Raw genomic sequence first — 21,258 nt, 5'->3', positions numbered from 1 at the left:
CCTGAGCACCTCCTCAATGCACACTTTAAACTCTCTCAACTCTTCCCCTCTCCCGCAGAACCAGGAAACTAAAACAACTCTTCACATTCATAGATAGACAGCCCTATCTCTAGTCTCCAACGTTCCTTAGGAATACTTCAAAATGTGTTACCCTGATAATTCTAACTCAAGTAAAGAGCTCTCCTCTTCCTAAATTAGAGTCCAATCCAACTCCCACTGACTTATAAAATCTAAGGCCTAGATGCTGTGAACTCCTGACCATACATTTAACATTACACACAAATAATCCCACTGAAGCCAGTAGGACTAGTCAAGTGTGTGAAGTTAAGCACCTCTGTAAACTTGTGTAGGATTGGAGATTAAGGTAGGAACCACGTTTGTATCTATCAATAAAGCACTGCAAAAATAACATGCATAATTGATTCCAATTATTAAACCAGAGAGTTTTCCAAAGCAGTAACAGCACTCAGGTAAATTATATATAGGAAGAGACACTGGGACTCTCTTGGTACTTTCTTCAGATTTACCTCCGAACTAGGGAACTTTTAGTATTGGATATTAATCCATCCTATTAACTTCGAAAGATATCATAATTTGTTAATTTTGGATCTGTCACTTCTGAATAGGACTGATGAATATAATGCCCAACTCATCATCCTTATAGTTCTCTCTCTCTCTCTCTCTCTCTCTCTCTCTCTCACACACACACACACACAGTGAGCCAGATCCAACTTTCACTGAAGTCTAAGGAAAGACTCCATTTGAATTTCATAAGAGTTGGACTGCATCCATATAAACTGGTGACATTCATGTGAATAATTACAGAACTAGTGAAAATTTCAAACATAGAATGAGTTTTAATACCCTATAATTAAAAAAAAAACATTTTGCCTAATTTTCTACAAATTGTCCCCCAAAATTATGTATTACCCTTCAGAGTAAATTTAGCAATTTTAGGAAAACTCATATTATTAGCTGAAGTTATAGGAGTTTATTGCACTTTCAGCTGTGATCCTGAAAAGATCTGCACACAAGCAAACCTGCAAAGCTCAGTTGACTATAGGACTAAATTCTGCTCAGATTCTGGTTAAGTCACCAAAGTATCAGAGGGCAGAATAGCACACAGCCTTCATAGAGTACAAGTCAATGGAGTTCCATGAGGAAGCAAAAATCCACCTGGGGACTTATTGAAGGAGGAACCCTACCAATGCTACTTCAAGCTGTCTGTTGGCTGTTGAAGTTCTGATAAAAATCAGAGAAGCTTGTTTTGAAGAATCTCCAACCAGAAATAGTAATTTTAATATTGATAGGCCAAGCCTTGAAACATTGCAGTTGTCATGATTTTAATTAGGTTGGTAGGTGGGACAGATAGTGATGCTGTTGGAACTTGTACTCTTTGAATAAATGTGTTCCAAATTCTACTCTCATCTACTATGGTGATTTCATTGGATTTGTACTAGTGTAAATGACAGCAGAATATAGCCCTAACCATTTCCACTGAGATTTGAATTAAGCAATGTGTTGTGGTATGAGACAAATGTAATAAAGATAAATATTTTTTAAAAAACTATGCCAATCCAGTGTGATAACTAGTTGAACATCCCAAGAGCCGTGTATTATTTAAGCTCAACTCCAATTCTATTTAGTTTTACACATAGGCATAGTTTGACTTCTATATTTGGGGGGCAGCTCTAGCCAGGCCAATGGGGCTGTGCATGGGGGGGCAAATTCCATGCCTGCCCGAGGCTTACAGGGTTGAGCCCACTGTGGGATCACCGGGCACCTGCCTTTGTTAGGGTCTCGCACAGGTACCCAGGGGAAATTTAACCAGGACCATAGGGTGGCTAATGTGCAGGAACCCCACACCCAGGAAGGGGGTACTAGAGGGTGTGTGTGTGTGTACTGGGAGGGAATACTGGGGGGGGGGTGCTCGAGGACCTGCAGCCTTACATTCAAGGTGGGGGAGAGTGTTGCACTTCCCGTAATGGTGACAGGGTGGGCGGGATTCAGCAGCTGCGGGTGCAGGAGAGGGCCAAATCGGGGCACGGAGATGGCTCTTTCTGAACTGTAATGTCTGCTCCCTAAAGGAAAAATCCCAGACACTGCCTCTTATTTGAAAAGTTTGCCTGGATGGAGAGCGGACTATCAGAAAAAAGAGGCAATGTCCAGGAAAGCCTGAACGTATGGTAACCCTGGCTTGGGGAGAGGGGGGAAGCAATGCCCCCCTGGCACCCACTTCAAACTCCACCCAAAGCTTTACAACATCATGATTTAAAAGAAACTTTTAGGGCTGCTTTAAAAAGCAGATTAAAACTTCATATAATAATATACAGTTTCACACTGATAACAAATGACCCATTTTCTCATCCTTTCCCATTCAGTTAATTACTGTTTTGGAACATTAAGTGCACTCAACTTTATGTCAGGCATTTAATTCCTGTTGCTGACAAATCTGTCTAGTGAAGGATCAGATCCTTGAAGTTATTGCTTTAATAGATTATATTTACTTATGCAGCAGTGCATACCATAAGTCACCTGCTCGCTTGCCAACTCACTGTAAAACAAAATGAACTCAGATTGCTTTCCACCTTCGAATCAAACAACCATGTTCCTTTCCTTCTTTTGTTAACACAGACACTTTAACAGTAAGCACTCAGAGAGCTTGGCCTGGAGCACAGCATAATGTGTGGGAGTGAGACAACAAAAACAACAATTTCCATTTCCATAGGAACTGCTATCCTCAAGGATTCACAAGCATTACATCTTACAAATTTAAGCTCAAATACACTGGGATCACTTCATTCACCACTGAAATTTAGCCATTTCTGAGGTGCAGTACAGCAGCTGTACTGCAAGGCTGCCCAAGAGTCTAGGACAGGAAGTGAACTCTGGCATAGCATACCTAGGTCAGTTTCACACAAAACTTTTTTTTTTCCTAACAAGGTTTAGATTTAGTTTGAATTTCGAGGGAAGGTTGAAGGTCAGTTATTATATATTATTTACAATAGCACCTAGGCAGGCCACTCATCCGGTATGAAACTAGACTGTCCTGTTTGTCCCGCATCTGATACCCTGACAAAACTGGATATGCCTTTTTTAGGCAACTAGGACCAGATTTGCAAAGGTATTTAAGTCCCTTTTGAAAATGGGACCTAGGCACTTATGAAAATGTGCAGCTCTTTTTTAAAAAATATATAAATAATTATATAGGGGCATTTGACTCCAGTTAAGATTCATCATATTTTTGCTGCTAAGGAGGTGCTCTGTTGGAGGGGTTACAAGAAAGAGGGAACACACTCACACATGTTGTAGATGTGTCCGGGAATTAGAAAATATTGGGAAGAAAGGATTAGGAAAGATACCTTATGACAAAATGCTCTTTCCTAGAGATCCCCTGACCTGCTTACTTAATGCTCCAGTCAAGGATCTACTTTTAAACAGAACAACACATTCATTTCTTTTTTATTGTTAACTAGACTTTGGACTGCACGGTATTAGAAAAATGACTCCTCCTCCTCCTCTGGAATTGTGGTATAGTCAAATATGAACTTTCCTTGTAATGGAAAAGCTTTCACACTAAGGCCTTGTCTTCACTTACCGGAGGGTCCGGCGGCACGCAATCGATGTTCTGGGATCGATCCCGGAAGTGCTCACAGTCGGCGCCGGTACTCCAGCTCGCCGAGAGGAGTACGCAGCATCGACTGGGGGAGACTTCCTGCCGCATCTGGACCGCGGTAAGTTCGGACTAAGGTACTTCGAATTCAGCTACGTTATTAACGTAGCTGAATTTGCGTACCTTAGTCCGAAGTGGGGACTTAGTGGGGACCAGGCCTAAGTACATACACAGGAAAAGTGCCAAAAAATGGATCAGTTTATAGAAATTTGGTCACTTTTCCCCAGCCAGTAAGCCAGAGTCTTTAGGTCTTTGAATATTAAACTGATCCCGAATAAGTAATAAACAATGTAGTATGTCAATGTTTTATTGTAATTTTGCCTTAATAAAACAAAAAGTTGTGTTTTTTTTTTAAATCACCCTGTGGCTTTAGGAGCCATGACCCTAGACACAGGTTTATAGTGCCTATGCTTTGAATTGGACCTGAACCAAAGATGTCCCTCATGGCAAATTTATTACAAAGGCTCCTCTAACACAGTTGCTACTCTCCCAACAATGCCGAGGCAGCTATCTTCCTTCATTAGTTCATTCATGCTCCTGCTATCTCTAATTTTCCCATCTGCCCTATTTTGCACTGGACTAATTCCAGCATTGGGGTGGAATATGTTTATTCTGCACACATTGCACTCGATATAGGAGTCAGTCAGCTTGCTTAGAGCAACGTTGTGGGCCTATCACATACATTTTCCAAATCAGGGCACTTCTCCTTAAAACTCCCTGCTTGCAATACGAAGGAGCCTACAGGTATGATTTCAAAAGGTGTCTAAGTGAATTAGGAGCACAATTTCTACTGACTTTCAGTGGGACTTGTGCTCTTCAGTCACTTAGGTACTTTTGAAAATTCCACTCCACAGCTACTGTCAACATTTGTGCCTCAGTCTATTATATACGTTGTACCATATGGATAAGTACATTACAAGGATGTATTGCCATCTGTTCTGTTGGACAGAACAGAAAAGGTTAAGAACCATGTTTCACAGCATTTTAAGACTTTGCTGCCTAATTAAATAATCAAGCTTTGATTTCTGCTTTAAGTTACATTTATGACCAAAACATATTTGATGACTTATGTGAAACTTATGAATATTTAACAGCATTCTCTTAAATGAATGTACAGCTCTAAGAGACATGCCAGAAACTGTTCTCCATTAAATGCTACAATAATAGACAGATAGTACAGTTGTGCTAAAAGCTGATCATAAGTGGGGAATTGTCACTGGATAGAGATGACAGGTAATTTTCGCCAGGAGGCTTAATGCAATAACAATTATCTCTTAATATATTTCCCTTAGACCAAGGGGAACAAATCTTTATGTTTGCAGTACTCTGGCCATCTTTAATCCAAAACTAATGAGGTGGGTTGACAACACTGAACAGCTAAGGAAAAGACTGGATGCTGAATTCTAAGTAGCTATCGTAAATGGTGCTTGGCACTGTTTACATGGGGATGCCTTGTTAAGACGGCAAGCTGCATTTTCAGGTCCAGCCAAGCTCTGCTACGCACAGGGCCCAAATAAAGGGGCAAATGTGGCTGTTGCTAACTTTACCGCCCAACTTCAATCCTGGAACTACATGAGGGGTTTGCTGTGGCCTCCAGAGCTACCCTAACTTGGGCCCAGCTGCAATGTCTCCCCAAAGGCCTTCCTTGGAGTTGAGACTCAGCCAGTGCAGCCGTACTCTGACCACACTCCATTCCCCCCACAGGCCTCCTATGCTGGGTGGGGGCTGCAAATTAGTGGTGAAGAGCTGGCTTTGAAGTTATTTTGCTAAGAAGCCATAATGGTGAAGTGAAAAGTGAAGATGCTATGTATGCAGACTTTTAATTTTAATTCTTTTATGGTTTGTGGGCCAGGCATTGCTCTCACACTGGTGTAATTCTAATAACTTCAGGGAAGTTACTCTTGATGTAAACTGGGATGAGAGGAAAATCATGCTACTTTTAAAACTTCAAAGAAATCAATATATTTTGGGGTGGGCAGAGAAGATTCCTTAGGAGCAAAACTGTTGAAGACAAATGTCTGATTTAAAAGGTGTGTTTTCCAGTACAAGAAAATGAAACTCGCGTGAACTGTATGGCCCAACCTTGCTCCATCTATTCCTTGCAAAGCAAACTCATGGATAATTACCTTATGGATACATTGTTTTGGAACCCCACGCAGGCTGCAGTAATAATAAAGGTGCTCCCAACCAGTTAGAAGTTCATCCAGGGCATCTTGCTGTGGGCAGTAGCCAATCAGAATCCCTTCAGACCTAGCAGACAATATATCCATTTCAGATCTATTTAAAAGAAAAGCAAAAGATTTAAACACTTGAGTGTGATATTCCTTAGTACTTTAGCCCTGGTGTTACTGTTTTACAGCCTTAATCCGTACAAGAATAAGTATATTCACCTTAGAATTCTAAGAAGAGGGATGGGAGTAGAATAGGCCCATCTCTACTCCCATCTCTCTCTTCTCATTACTTTCCCTGAGATGAGCCCAGCAGCTCACTGTGCTCTTTCCCCTTCCATTTCTTCCCCCTCTCTAATCCCACAGTCCCACCAGAAGAGGATCTTCTGGTTCCAGTGAGCGTCCCCATTCTGCAGCTGGTTTAGCTCCCCAGCCAGCAGCGCCAATTGGAGACAGAGCTACTTCTGGGCTCCATGCTATAAAGTATGCACCTGGCCTAGTACTGTCACTTGGAGACACCCATGTTCTGCTGCTTCTCCACATGAAGTAGGAAGCAAGCCTCCTGTGCAGGCCTTGGGAAAAGCAGGGGAAAGATGTGGTATGTAGTAATTGACTTCATAGGTGTACCTTCCCCCGCCACCTCATTAAACCATCTTCATGAAACTCTTCTTTAATACAGAAGAATGACCAGACCTGAAGATGTAGAACACTTCAGGAACAGCCAGTTTCATAAGGGGTAAGGCTAGTTATGTGCCTTGCCTCAAGCACAGCAAAGTGCTTATACTGACTGATAAGCAGATCCTTCAGTAATTTACAGAGAGAGGTATGGGTGTGTGTGTGTGTGTGTGTGGTGTGTGTGAAGAAACAAAAACAGAAATATTAATTGCCTAATAGTTTAAATGATGATATCCAGATAAAAATCACACTTGTCACTTATAATTATCTCCCTCATTTCAGAGTCTTTGGCCTCAGCTTTGTAGCTGTACAACATTACTAGAAACTGCATTAGTTGCTAAGAAGCAGCCTTGATTGCAACGGTGTCTCATTACCCATAATGATGCTAAATGTACCCTTATTTATTCCAATACCTAATCCAACACTTGGTGGTGCTGATTGAAATTTACAGAAAATGATTCAGACAACCAGCGCAACTATATAAAAAAGCATCTTGATTTTTGACAGGTCTAAAGTCTGATGAGCTCGGGTGTGCAAGTGTGTGTGGGGGGGTGGTAATAATAAAAAAAAAAAAAGGCTTTGAGTTACAATATGATATTCTTTTTATTTTCCCATAGTGTTTCTGTGTTGCTATGAAACTGATTAATAAGGTTGAATACACAGGTAATCATTTGGAAATGGAAAAGCAAATGTTCTATGTAGATGGACTACAAATTCCAAAATTGTAGAAAGCATAAATATGTATCTGCTAATCCTTTACAAAGCTCTCTCGTCTGGGGAGACATTAGTATAAACTGTGTATTTTACAGGCTGAACCATAGTATCGAAGTATTTTAAATGTTCTCAGAAGTTAATTTATCATCACACGATGTACCTTGCTGGGGACTTGTTGGAATGGACTTTTTGCTCTTAATACAAAAGATATGTGAGTTTGCATTGAACCAAGAAGTGCATGTGGGGAGCTCCGTTAAACTCTAAAATGTGACACAACAAAATGAAAGTCAGGATTAAACCGCACCATTTGCCTATGGTCAGTTCAAGGGTTGCTCTTTAAAAAATATATATAAACATTACAGAATTTCTCCTAGCACAATTTCAAGCATATCTAAATCAAATTAAATGGTTTTTTAAAGCCATCTGCACCTTAGGGCATGGATTTACTAATGTGCACTATATTAGCATAAATTGGCAGAGGCAGTGGATTCCTTCCATAATGAACTCTGACATGCAGAAATTCTATTTATAGTCAATTCCTTCCTGGGCACCAAAGACATTGTAAGAGATACACAGAGCAACCTCAAATTAAGGCAAACAGAGCAGAGCAATACAAACCTTCCTTTTGGCACAGCTGCTCCTTTTGGAGCACTAAAGTCTTGACTTGAGGCAATATGCAAGGCACATATGTAGGAGACCAAATTAAATGCTGGGGTAATTTTGCTAACTTCTGGAAACTTTCATTAGGGAGGAATTTAGTTTAGTGTGTCTAGTAACTGAATGGGAAACTCCCTTCCAGAATGGTTCTACCATCCGGGTGGAAAAGATCACCTATGGAAGCAAAATAACAAACAGCCAAAACATTAATTAAATCTCAGTTTGAGTGACTATGCCTCAATAGGGATGTACTTTAGCTAGTTTTCTATTTTGCTTAGGGCAATAGAACCCATTTAGAGTCCCTGGCTCCACCGATTGTTCAAGACAATATCAGTATCTTGCTTCCAGTTCAGCATAAAGACGTAGAAATACAGGGGGTCCCTATGGTGAAGTATAACTTCCAATAAAGGTGGGACACATTGCAAAGGAGTTTGAAATATTTTGCCATGTAGTCTTGCACACTTTTGCCCCAATCATGCAATTAGACCAACTAGTGCAGACCTTGTACTTATGTGGAGTCCTAATGGGTACAAAGATCCTTGCTAGAAGATCCAATAGCAACATTAGGGCCTTTGTTTTTTTATTGCCTTTAGTTCTTTACAAGATAGAAATATGTCATATATGCTTTACAGAGGACAAAAAGCCATTTGAGGTGGTGGGTGTTTGAGACTTTACTGTTATGTACAGTGTGATGCCTGTTCTTCCCCCAGTGCAGTATAAGCAATCTCACTGACTGGGATCTCCAAATCAAAATGACTGCTTTTTAGCTTTGCCCTATGCTTTTGTTGCATGCTGAAAAAACAAGTTAATCAAAACGACAGCTTAGTTTTCAAATGCTCTCCTGACTCAAGGAAGGAAACCACCACTCCCCACTGCTTTAAAATAAATTGACCTCCAAGGAAATCTCATCTTTCCATTTTACTTTCATGTGTACAGGAGAAATTAGCATTCCACCTGTTAACATGGTGTTACACCAAAAATCCTCCTCATTATCTGCTGTACTGTAAAGGGTTTTGCATTCAAACCATAATTATCCTTAATTTATATTTTAAAGCTATTAGTTGCATTAATTATATTCTCCTCCTCCTCCCTCAGCACATACACATATAATATGCATGATGTTATTAAGCTAATCCATGTAAATGAGAAAAAGAGGAGGAAGAGAAAATAAAGTTGATTTTATATGTGAAGCAAGATTCTATGATGATAGAGTCCAGGCTCGGTCTGTCTATACAATTGGATATATCAATAGACACAGTGTTTCTCAGCATAATACCAAAACAGCCTAAGCTTACAGAACAACTTGCATCTAAATTGCTTTAAAAACATCAATGACCTTTACTGGTTACCTTTTAAACTTGTCAATAGCTTTAGGTAATACCTTAGAATACTGCATATACTGAAGTAAAGTTAATTATCTAGGCACTCTCTCTAATAAGTATATGAACAATTAGATAATGCGCCAAATGTTGAGGTAACCTTATCTAAGGCAGAACTAGTAAGACTTAAGGTTGAATGTTGTAATAATAAAATAATTAGACTTAGCTCTTCTATAGCCTTTTCATTCGCAGATTGCAAAGTGCTTTACAGAAAAAGGCATTTTTACCCTCAATCTACAGATAGGGAAACTGAGGCATGAAAAACCACGTCACACATTGATTCAGTGACTTAACAGAGAATACAGCACAGATGTAAAAGAAGTTTATTGACAAAGGGGTCTAAATGCCCCGTTGTCTGACTCTAGTTTTATGCTGGTGGCACTCCACTGATTTCTCCATTTTGTTCAGCAAGATGATGTCATATCTAGATAGACTTAGTTTTCTATCCTTTAACCAAACTGTGAAGATGTCTGGACTTTGATATGGAAAAGAAGCAGAATTCTTATATGAATGCAGCAGCACAGAAGTCACCCACTCTTAAAAACCTCTTCCTCTTTCATACATGTTCATTCAGGAGCCAGGCTGCCACACCCAGGTGGCCGGGGTGCTCACGGTATACTGAACCTTGGATTAGGAGAGCCTTCATTCCAAAGGGAAAGACAACAAGGGTACTCTACAGAGAGATTCAGCAACTCCGCTAAACAAGGCCCTGCAGTACTTGCTACACCTAAAGAAGAATTTATGAATTGATTGGCTGCTGGGCTCAAAATTTCTTTGGCTAGCAGGGAATTGGAGAAAGTACTGAGGAAACCATTGGTTTCTGTGGAATCTGAGCACCTAATATTCAATTCAAGCAAAAAGTCCAGTTTTCTAGGCATTTTAGCCAAAGCAGGAGATACCATTGACAAAGGCTGGTGGTTTCTTCTTCTCTGCCATCTAGAAGATGTAATCTTTATTGCAACAGGACAACTGCCTGCTCTGGGAAGCTAACAGGAAAAATAAGAACTCTTCTCTGTGAAGAACTGTTACGCTATACTAATCATGATTGAAAAAGTTGTGGGGGAAGCTCCCTAAAACATCACATATAACACAGGAACAGTGGTCTTTTCCCATTTCCATCTGCTAGCAGGAGAGAATTATACCATTCTCTGAGCTGCCAAAGCAGGGACATTGGGCAACATTTAAGAAAAGACATATAGGTGGGAAACAATTCAATTAACTAATCAGAAGAGGCTGAGAGAAAATCCCTTTTATGGTTGTAAAAACAAAGTGAGATTTGCACTGGCACAATGGTTAGCCAATATGCAGCAGTTATCTGGAATGATCCTCAAAGTCCTGTTTGATGTGCAAGCATTGAATGATTACACCAAGGAAAGAGAGACTAGGTTGCAATTGTTCCTCAGACTTCAAAGGAAAGACAAAAGGGTTAAGAATCAGAACGCAAATGCCAGCAGTTCAGTCACTCAAAGGGTTGTGGTTCAAAGAGGCAGCTCAGGGTACATGCTGTCTGAGATAGACAAAGGATACTAGAGACTTCAGAGCCTGGTAAGAAATATCTGTAAATGAAATTAACTTCTAACTACAGAAGGCCAGATTCTCAGCTGATGTAAATTAATGTCATTCCATTGGATTCAATAGACCTGGCTGAAGACCTGGCCCAGACTCTTTCCCCATGGATAGCCAGAAGAGTGCTTCACTTATCTCTTTTTACTCTCCCATGGTTACGTGCCTTCTTCCTTATGCCTGGAATGCCCCCTTTGATGTGGTCTACCATGCCTTAACCTTTTATTTCTCAAATCCCTCCCTAAAAACACTTCCTCTATACGTTGTAGAGAAAAATAAATACTATATATATATATATATTAGTGACTGACACGAAAATCACAGACCTAACATGCTGCATGCTGAACTGCACAGCTCATTTGCACTGTTTTTCATAATACCCCATCCCTCCTATACTCCATTTGCATATTGCATACTTATATGGCAGGATCTTTGGGTCTACTAGATAAAGGCCATATTTTGGCCCGTTTACTCTGGCCACACAGAGGCCTTCAACCACATTTGAGCTCCCTGCATAAAGCTATTGACAAATTTAAAAGATAACCTCTATAGCTCATTGATGTTTTTAAAGCAATTTAGATGGAAGTTGTATGTCAGCATAGGCTGCTGTATTGTTTTGGTATTATGCTGAGAAACACTGGGCCTATTGATGTATCCAATTGCTATAGACAGAGCGAGGCTGGACTCAAAGCCACATTTCCCTCCCAAGGCTCCACATGCAGCAATGCAGCTTTATATAGGGAATTGAGCAAAAGCGCAATCTAGCCCTACATAACCAAAGAAAATAAGAACTCATTTATCTGAATATAGTTAGTAATAGAGCTGTGTAGGGAATGGTTTTCCCATCCTGGGAAAAATTTTGAGATTTCTACATTCATACCACATTGGAGTGAAAAATCAAAATCTCAAAAATTTCCCAGGATGGGAAAGTGATTCCCAACACAGCTCTGTTACTAAATATATTCAGATAAATGAATTTTTATTTTCTTGGTTCAGGTCAATTGAAGTGTTTCGTTTAAATAATTTCTAATTGTCTCAATGTTGAGGTTTTAATGATTTAATTCTTTTAAACTAAAAATTAAGTTTCTAAAAGAAATAGCTCAAAACAGAATTTTTGGTTTCATAAAGTGTCGAAATGAGAGATTTGGACAATTTTGAACCCCCCCCCCCCCTCACAAAAAAACCCGTTTATAAAAGGGAAATTTGTTGAAACTGACCCTTTCCCACAAAAAATCTCAGTTTCAATTAACTTGTATTTTTGACGGAAAATTTTTAGTCAAAAAATTGCCGACCAGCTCTATTGAGTAGCTAAGAGAGTATAAAGTGTAACCTAGATATGTATGCATTATTAGGAGACAAAATAGCTACACAATTACATATTATTATTAACCTTTTTCAAAAGGTAAAGAACTGCCTAGCTCCCACATCAGAGGCAGCACTGTCTAGCAGCTAGAGCAGGGAAATGGGAGCACTGGGTCCTATTCCAGCCACTTGATCTAATTTTCTTTATAAAGTCTCTGTGTCTTGGTCACTTCACCTGTAAACTGGGGATAATAATAATTCTTTTGCATTATAAAGCACTTTGAGAAAGTTCAGGGAGTGGGGAGAAAGGCTTTATATAAACGCAGTGTTGTTCTTGGTTTTGCGAAGTGTTGTGATGTCTATGAAAGAAAGGGCAGCCTCACTAATGTCACTAGGGATAAAGTTTTGCCCCCCAGTTATTTTTTCACCAGTCTCTCTATGGTCTTTTAACTCAGTGTCCCTAGAGTGTTCCAGAAAACCTGCCCAGAAACGTGTGCTGGGATAGTCTGGGGCACTGAATCAAAAAAAGACCAGAGGAGAATGTTGGAAAAACACCAGAGGGTGAAAACATGCTCATCTTACACAAATCGACCAACTGACTTCAGGGAGACTAGTGGTGAGCGAGGCAACCAGGATTTGGCCCTTTCTATTTTGTGTTGTTAACAAAAACAGAATTTGGACATTTAAGGGCTGATTTTTAGAGGTGCTCAGTAACCCAGAGCTCCCACTGGCCTAAAAGCTCAGCTCCTCTGAAAACCCCCTCCCCTTGCTGTGCTGGAAGACTTGTCTTATTGTTGACATTCATTTAGACTTGGATTTTTGCAGCTTTTTTCAGGCAGTACAAGCATAAAGTAAAGGCAGTGATATATAATCCAGTACTTGCATTGGTTTCAACTGAGAGATAAATTCCATTAATTAGTCAAAATGAAATACAAATTTACAAATCACAAAAGTAGTTAGGAACTCCATTGTGCTTATCACTGCACATTTGATTCAGTGCATACTAATACTCAATTAACATTATAAAAAACCCAAGGTTAAAAATATAATTAATGTAACTATAGCTTAGTTATAATTAACGTAATTATACTGATATACAGTGTTACAACAGCCATCTCAGCCATTATATTGATGCAAATTTATTCTGCTTTTGAAGTAAAGCTATTTGAATTACATTTTTAATTATTTATCAAGTTGAATATCATAACCATAAAAACAGCCCCAGTTCTGGTTGAAAAGAAATACTGTAGTTTCCCCTCTTTGGAGAGGTACCCTCTGGCCTTATGAACTTCTAATCCAAGATTTTAGATAAAAAAATTACTTCTAGTTCAAATATGAATGGGAGTTGCCGTAACAGAGAATCTCTCTATACACTGGAATTCATGGGAGAGAAATTAAATCAGTCATATTAGGAGTGTCAAATGTTAATTACTTTATCCACTGGTTTCAATGGGACATCTTGTGCCCATCCTATCTAATCCTTGTCAATAGGACCCCAATTCAGCAAACCACTTAAGCACAGGCTTAAGTTCATGACTATTCCACAAAGCACTCAGACACAAGTATGTGCTGAGAAATAAGCTTAAGTAGCAGTGAAGTGAGTGAGAGCCAAAGAAACTGTCAAGTTCTTTTATGCTGGTCTGTGGCTAATACTTGAAAGTGCTTTGACATCCTCCTGAGGGATCTTTATCTAGCCCTCTTCAGCGGCAGGGGCTGTGTGTCATACAGAGCCCTTGAAGGTAGTTGGGGCAAAGTAAAGAAGGATAACTGAGGTGGAGGGAAGAAGGCAGCTACCCAACATAACTAAGAAAATGGTACAGATGTATAATGCCTATTTGTGTGGCATGGTAGTGATATTTAGTTTCTAACAGCGACATCTAAATGTGAGCACTATGGTCTCCTTTCTTTTTCTATTTAGACATTCTAGGTAAGTGTGTGCTTTTAAGACTACGCCATACACAATCTTATTCCTTACAGCATGAGAGTCCAATATCATATTATTGAAAACTAACGGCTAGGACATACAGATATCATTCAAAAATGGGATATGTGGCGAGATTTTCCTAACATTTTTAAAGTGTCATTATTTATAATATAGGTAAAGACATTTGGGTTTTTTTAATATGAGATTTTTTCTGATTGTGTCCTGTATTGCCCCTTTAACTCCCATTGACAGAGGTCAGAAATGTTATAATATTCCATTGTCCTGGTGTTTCATTTCCACACCTTCCAGAGTGACTGCTTGTGATATTGTTCCTTGGCTTGGGTTAGTATTAGGTTTCAAATAACTCTAACTGGGAGGCATTACCTGTATTCAATAATCGTTTATATAATTTGGATGACTGTGTCACTGAATTATGCCAGTGCTAATGAGGTTCATACAATATGAAAAGGTAAAACTGTTTTTAAGTAGTACATTGCTATTACTGTGTCATGTTTGCTTGTAATTACTGCTACATTTGTATTAGCTCTCTTTCTGGAGCATTTTTATTAGAGTGGTTAATTACAGCTAGAACATGGTAGTAAAACCTTATTATTTGCCTATAGCCTTCATGTCTGAGGAGGAGTACTGAAATAAAAAATGCAATTCTTTGGTGGACTGATTGTGTGCCTTGGACAGAATAAATATGTTTCAGTAGGAAATTCAATAAGGCCTATCACAGTAAATGCACGGGAACCACTTGAAATACACATCTACTTTGGGCTGCATTAAAGAAATAGTATAGTAATAAATATTATGGGACAAATACATCCCTGGGAAGATGCTATTGAAGACCGTGGAATTTCAGGAGGGATTAATTTGGCCCTATTTACTTAAAAACAAATGATTGCTCTGTGGTATCAATAACTCCTTGTATTATTAACTCTGAAAGACATTTTAAAATATTATTTACTTTCCACCTTCTAATACATTTTGCCCAACTTGAGTAGTGAAATTCTAGAGGTCAATTTTCTCTTTGGTTCTCATGTGCTGCACAGTGCTTTTGGTTTTGGGTTTCCAACACTTAAAAACTGATTTTCAATGCTTTTTTTTTTTTAAATACATGAAAAATACTTCCTGTCACATTAACTTTTTCAAACACAGTCTTGTCTTTAAAAAACAAACAAACAAATTTTAAGATCAAGATTTCCAAATGTGCCTATTGTTTTTGGGTGCCCAATGTGAGACCCCGTAAAGGGGCTTTATTTTCAGAGGGTGGGTGGGTATGAGGCACTTTCTGAAAATAAAGCCCCTTTAAGGTGACTCAAGTCAGCTACTCCAAAATAGAGGTACCCAAAAATCACCAGGTACTTTTGAAAATCTTGTCTTTTGAAAATCTGGGCCTAAACAATGGACCTTTGGTATAAAAGATGGCAGGTCAAATTCAATCCTGGTGTTACAATGATTTCAATGGAATTACTCCAGGGATGCATTTGGTCATTTCTGACTTTCCTTATTTCAATGTGCATGAATCTATTGCAATGTAAAGGGATGTATGAACAATTAAATATTTCCAATGCCTTTTGAGCTGCTTTGGGATTTTTTTTCAAGTTATCTTTTCCTTTGAGTTATATGAATTAGATTATCAAATATCTGTACCAATAACTGAACATATATATAGCAGCCCAAGACAGAGAGAGATAAGCAACATCTGACTGTGTAGGAAGGATTCAGCTTCTTTTTTCATAACGTATCCTGTAAATTGGGTACTATATAGGTATTGACCATTAAAAGTAGCCCTTTGACCTGTTCTTCATGAGCTAAACCTCCGCTAGATGGTTGTGCTGAAACAGAGGTTTGTAGATCTTCCCAAGAAAAAGATTTAAAAAAATTGGAGATACAGGATGTGTGTTCATTTCAACCATCCCCACTGTGGGCAAGATTGTGTCTTTAAGCCACTGCACCCATGTTGTCTATCAATGGCTATTCCCAGTGGCATAGAACTTGTAAAGGCTGGCAGCCTGAACTACCACTGCTGCATGGGTTTCCCCAACCACAAATATAACTCTGCTGGCCTTGAGAGACGAGTGCAAGGCCAGAGCCCCACTCTGCTTCTTCTGCAGCAGGAATGCCTGGGCCTTAAACTGCCTTGTGGGTGGTGGTGAGGGAGGGAGGAAAGGGAAAAGAGAAGGCTTCCTGCATGCACTCCAGCCTCCTCTTGTCCCCACACTGGAATAGCCCATATAGCAGCCCAGGGACTATTCATGCACAAATAAAATACAGACACTTTCCCCCATTTCTTTATACTTGGCACATTTATTCTCAGTAAACAGAGGTTCTACCCAAGTGAGGTTCTTACCCACGAAAACTTATGCTCCCAGTACTTCTGTTAGTCTTAAAGGTGCCACAGGACCCTCTGTTGCTTTTTATAGATTCAGACTAACATGGCTACCCCTCTGAGGAAAACAAGATTTCAGAAAGTTACAACTGACTTTCCTGATGTAGGGTTACCATATGTCCGGATGTTCCCGGACATGTCTGGCTTTTTGATCTTCAAATCCCCGTCCGGGGGAAATTGCCAAAAAGCCGAACATGTCCGGGAAAATACTCCCAGCTTTGTTTTGCCGGCATCCCTGCCCCAGTTCCCTGCTTACCTTAGAGCGGCTCCAGCAGGCTGCGATCTGTAGGCAGATTCCGCTGCGGCGGCAGCGGCTGCTGCTGCTCCCCCCAGACACCTCAGCTTTGTGTAGCTGAAGAGCCGAGCTGCCCGAGTGCTACCGGCTTCACGGTTTGCCGGGCAAACCCCAGACCCTGCGCCCCCGGCTGGGCGCTTCCCTTTCCCGGGCTCTGGCTGCGCTGGGGAAGCGCCCGGCCGGGGGCGCAGAGTCTGGAGGTCTGCCCAGCAAACGTGAAGCCGGTAGTGCTTGGGCAGCTGTTTCGCGTAGCTGAGAGGGAGGAGGGGGAATGCGGGGCGCTCAGGGGAAGGGGCGGAGACTTTGGGGAAGGGACGGAGTTGGGGCGGGGCTGGGGCAGGGCGGGGCCAGGGCCCCGTGGAGTGTCTTCCTTTTTTTAATGTTTAAATATGGTAACCCTACCTGATGTAACAAAAACTACTGAGCGCTTGTAGAGTCCTTAGAGGGCCTCTTTCAGTACACAGCAAATTAAAGGAACAGAAGCCTTTCCATGACTCCGTGAACTTTCAGTGTTGTTTTTGCCTCTAAATACTCACATAAATGTGGTAGCTAAAGAGCCGGGATTTGGTCATGATGTTCCATTTTCAATAAGTGTTAGCTGGAGCTGCAGTTCAGAAATATCTGGAACTGGGAAATGTTTATGATACTCCCCAAATAGAAAACAGCTACCAAAATAACTAAAAATAGCTGATTTCCTTGTGGTGGCATTTCTTGTTTAGTTTGGTGATTTGGACTTGGGAGGGAGTTCTATTCATGTTCTTTTTAATCTGGGTGATTTTGGTAATTACATAAAAAAGACTGATAGATCAAAAAGAGAACCAAGTGAAACTAATGCAATACCCCACCACAGGCATTTCTGTTTCCATCTCCTCACTTTCCTGCATTAAATCTTAGCTCAAGTGATACACAGACCATGCGCCTCCCCCCCTCCCCCCATCTTACTGGCTTTTCAATTTCACCAATAATTCCATCCAATCACATCCCACATCAGTAATTACTAGAAGCAGTGGAGGAAAGCTAGAGTGAAATGGCTGCCTGGGGAAATTCCAAGCGGTGTACATCCAGTGAAGGGAATATGGCTGGAGAATAGGGAATGTGGCCAGACTGCTGCTGTGCTCCAGCAATCCTCGCCTGTCAGAGCATTCTCCCAAAGCTACTCTAAGTGGCTTCTTGGGAAATTATGAGTGCCTTGGGGCACCAGTCATCTTTGTAGGCTGCTACTGTGCACACACTCTCTCTCTCACCAGGTATGAGGATCAGACCAAAGAGAAGAGAGTGTACATTTTTCAACTGACAACACTATGCAGGTCAGCTTGGCTTAGCAGTAGGTGCTAAACCATGAAGGAAACAGCGAGGGAGAGTGAAAGTGCACGCAGTCATAAATCACTACTAATTTCCTCTTAACACTTGTTCTGGTATTATATCCACTCATTCCCCTAATAGAATCTACAAGTGCTGTATAACTGAATCTCTGACTTACGGCTACAACTTCCTCATTACCACCAGCTTGTTCTAATATTGCAGTTTTGAAGACACAGAAATATAAACACATATTTTATACATACAGGATTTCAGACTTTTTCATTTAACCACTGGCATGTCACTACTTATTCTCCTCTTTAAACTATAATGTCCTAATCTTTGCAATCACTCTCCATTTAAAATTCTTTCCACACTTGACTTATAGAGATTTTTGTATTTTTTTAACATTTATTTTTGGGTTGCCTTTTTTTTTTTATGTTAACATTTTACATTTAATTTCTGGGGGGGGGGGCGGCGGTGACATTGCACATGAAAAGCCCCAAAATCAAGGCAATAAGTATACTCAAGGTTAACAAATGTATGTGAGCAGGAACAGTGTCCCCTTGCTATGTAATACCCCTGCTCTTCCTGATCACCTCTGCACTTGATTAATTGATTAATCTGGGGGTTTCCACTAAGCATTTAGAAATTAGCCCTCCTGAGTACTTCTTAGGAGTCTAACAGTGAAAATCTTTTGGTCTGGTATTGGTTTATGGGGATGTGTATTTGTGTACCTGTAGAATATGTGCTGACATTTCCTACCTCCCACTCTATTGAATCAACCCATTCCCAATTAACTGAACTGCTCGACAGGATTAAATAATTTTAAACTGCTTAACCCAGTCAACTGACTTTAAAAGCTTTGTTTTTGGGGGTTTTTTTTGGCACCACAGACTTTGTAATAATAATGCGGTGTGCGGTACATTGTGAAAGAATACAAACCACTCCTTGGAATACGATATAAAGAGCTATAAGCATGCTGAGGCTTTCCTAGGTTTGATCATAAGCCTTATCATCAAGTAACAGTATTCTGATTGAGCTCTATGCTATTTACCCTGTAGGAGTCCTGATAACAGCACGCCCCCCAGATGGGGTGATGTCTCCAGTCAGCATCTTAAACGTTGTACTTTTCCCAGCACCATTTGCTCCCAGGAGCCCGAAGCACTAACGGGAAGGAGAAAAAAGTAATAATTATCTTTACAGAAATATCACAACTAACAACATTAACCTTTCATCATGTTTTGTTTTTTTCACTCCTGGACTAGTTGTGTAGAGATCATACATGTGGGTGTGCAAATTTCAAAATCACCTAAGTGACATAGGAATGCATGTATCAGGGGGTAGCCGTGTTAGTCTGTATCCACAAAAACAATAAGGAGTCTGGAGGCACCTTAAAGACTAACAGATTTATTTGGGCATAAGCTTTCATGGGTAAAAAAACCTCACTTCTTCAGATGCATGGAGTGAACGTGTATAAATATACACATACACACACGATGAAATAAATACACACACACACATTCCTATGTCTCTTAGGTGCATACACTCATATTATATTTGTGTACACACACACACACACACAGAGGAGGTAATTTCAACCTTTGTAAGGTTTCTTGAAAAAGGAATTCAGTCAAATTAAAGGGAAAAGGCAATGTAATAAAAACACTATTTTGATCACTGTGGATAAAAAATTCAAATATTTCCTAAGTCCCATTTTGCAAATAACTACTTAGACACTTAGGACCCTTGAATCATTGAAAGTCCTATTCAGTGAACACATATAGTTACCTTCAGTATTATAAGCAATCGAAATATTTTCCTTTAAAGTCATGAAAAAGGACAAAAGCAGGATTAATAAAAGTGTGTGTGTGTGTGTGTGTGGTTTACACCTTTGTCTTCTCTTTGCTGGATATTGGCCAATTTTTAAGCCGTTTGAATAATATTCTTTGGAAACTGGGAAAGGTTTGAGGTTCCCATTTTGCCATTTCCCATATGTTGCTAACAGACAGTGCCTATGGTGGGAGCAAATGTACTTATACTGCAGACAAAGTAACCTCCTGCCTCCCAACACCCGAGGGAGCAGGAAAACAAAGTTTTTGCCTATTGGATGAGGGGGAGATAATAAACACTGACACACATACACACACACCTATGATGGCTCCACCCAATGTTCCCTCTGCAGACAGAGCTGGGATGTTCAGCTCACAGTCCCCAAGGATTGAGAAGAATGACAGTGAGCCTTCTTGCTGACACCATGACAACAAATGATGAGGGTTTGAGTCGGCTTACTATCCTCAGAAAATGATGAAGGGGACAGTGTGCTGAGGGGCAAGATTTAGCGTCTAGAGGCTGGGAATCTGCATCTTCACTCCCCTCCCCTGGTCTGAGGAAGGGCTGGAGTGGAGGGGTGTGCTCAGTATTTCCTTTTCCTCCTCCTACTTCCTCACCTCCAACTATCACCTCAAACCATTCAGTCTAGAAATGTAGACATTCCAAATTCTTCAGTCTAGATCCCTGGATGCAGAGGACTAGTTTTAATAAGGTTGGCTACAAAATCTAGACATTCACCACAGAAACGTGACCTCCTGAAAATTCTATCAGGGCTCAATACAGTTTATAAACTTCACACTAAATCTGGGAAAGTTTGCAAAGTCTTTCAGCAGGGTTTACCATCCAGAGTTGGTTATGCAAACAGTTTTATAAAACCTCATCTGGAACAGCTCACGAACAAATCTGAACCACATGGAATCAAGGAGTCTGAGAGCTCTTTCACTAGATCCAACTGAGCTCCCGGAGTATACCCAGCTTTCAGATTGTATAATCTGCTTCAGCTAAATTACTTGGGGCCAGAAGAGTTTACAGACGTATCTGGCAGAATTTGTAAATTCTATCATCTCAACAGCTAGAATTAAAGGAGGTCTCAGAATCCTCTAGTATAGCCTGTAATGTCTGTAAGGTTTATCAGCAGAACAGCTCTAGTATAGTGGAAATATTAGTACAGTGTTTGATTCAAATACCGTATTGTTTTGTGTTTAATTGAATAATATGTATAATCTTTATGTCACAACTATGATTACAGCAAAACAGTCTTACTATCCTACTATCAAAAGAAAATATACCAACTGCTTCAACTTACAAATAATAGCTTTTAAAACTACTTTCTAAAAAAAACTAAGGCAATTTTCCCACCAAAAAATTTACTAAATTACAG

At 40.1% G+C, this 21,258-nt stretch overlaps 1 protein-coding gene across 1 annotated transcript in view; it reads right to left on the bottom strand.

Annotated features, from left to right (window-relative positions):
* The window catches only part of ABCA13 (ATP binding cassette subfamily A member 13), a 285,349-nt gene that overhangs the window by 29,668 nt on the left and 234,423 nt on the right, over positions 1–21,258 (bottom strand). Inside the window, exons 55-56 of the mRNA XM_034761320.1 lie at positions 19,102–19,211; positions 5,800–5,950 (exon numbers count right to left, since the gene is read on the bottom strand). Coding sequence (XP_034617211.1) covers positions 5,800–5,950; positions 19,102–19,211 — 261 coding nt within the window. The remainder of the gene's footprint in view (positions 1–5,799; positions 5,951–19,101; positions 19,212–21,258) is intronic.

Source organism: Trachemys scripta, chromosome 2 (genome assembly GCF_013100865.1).
Source record: "Trachemys scripta elegans isolate TJP31775 chromosome 2, CAS_Tse_1.0, whole genome shotgun sequence".
In the NCBI taxonomy this organism is placed as follows: Eukaryota; Metazoa; Chordata; order Testudines; family Emydidae; genus Trachemys; species Trachemys scripta.
The sequence above is the reverse complement of the archived record's forward strand: the minus strand, read 5'-3'. Positions and strand labels throughout refer to the sequence as shown.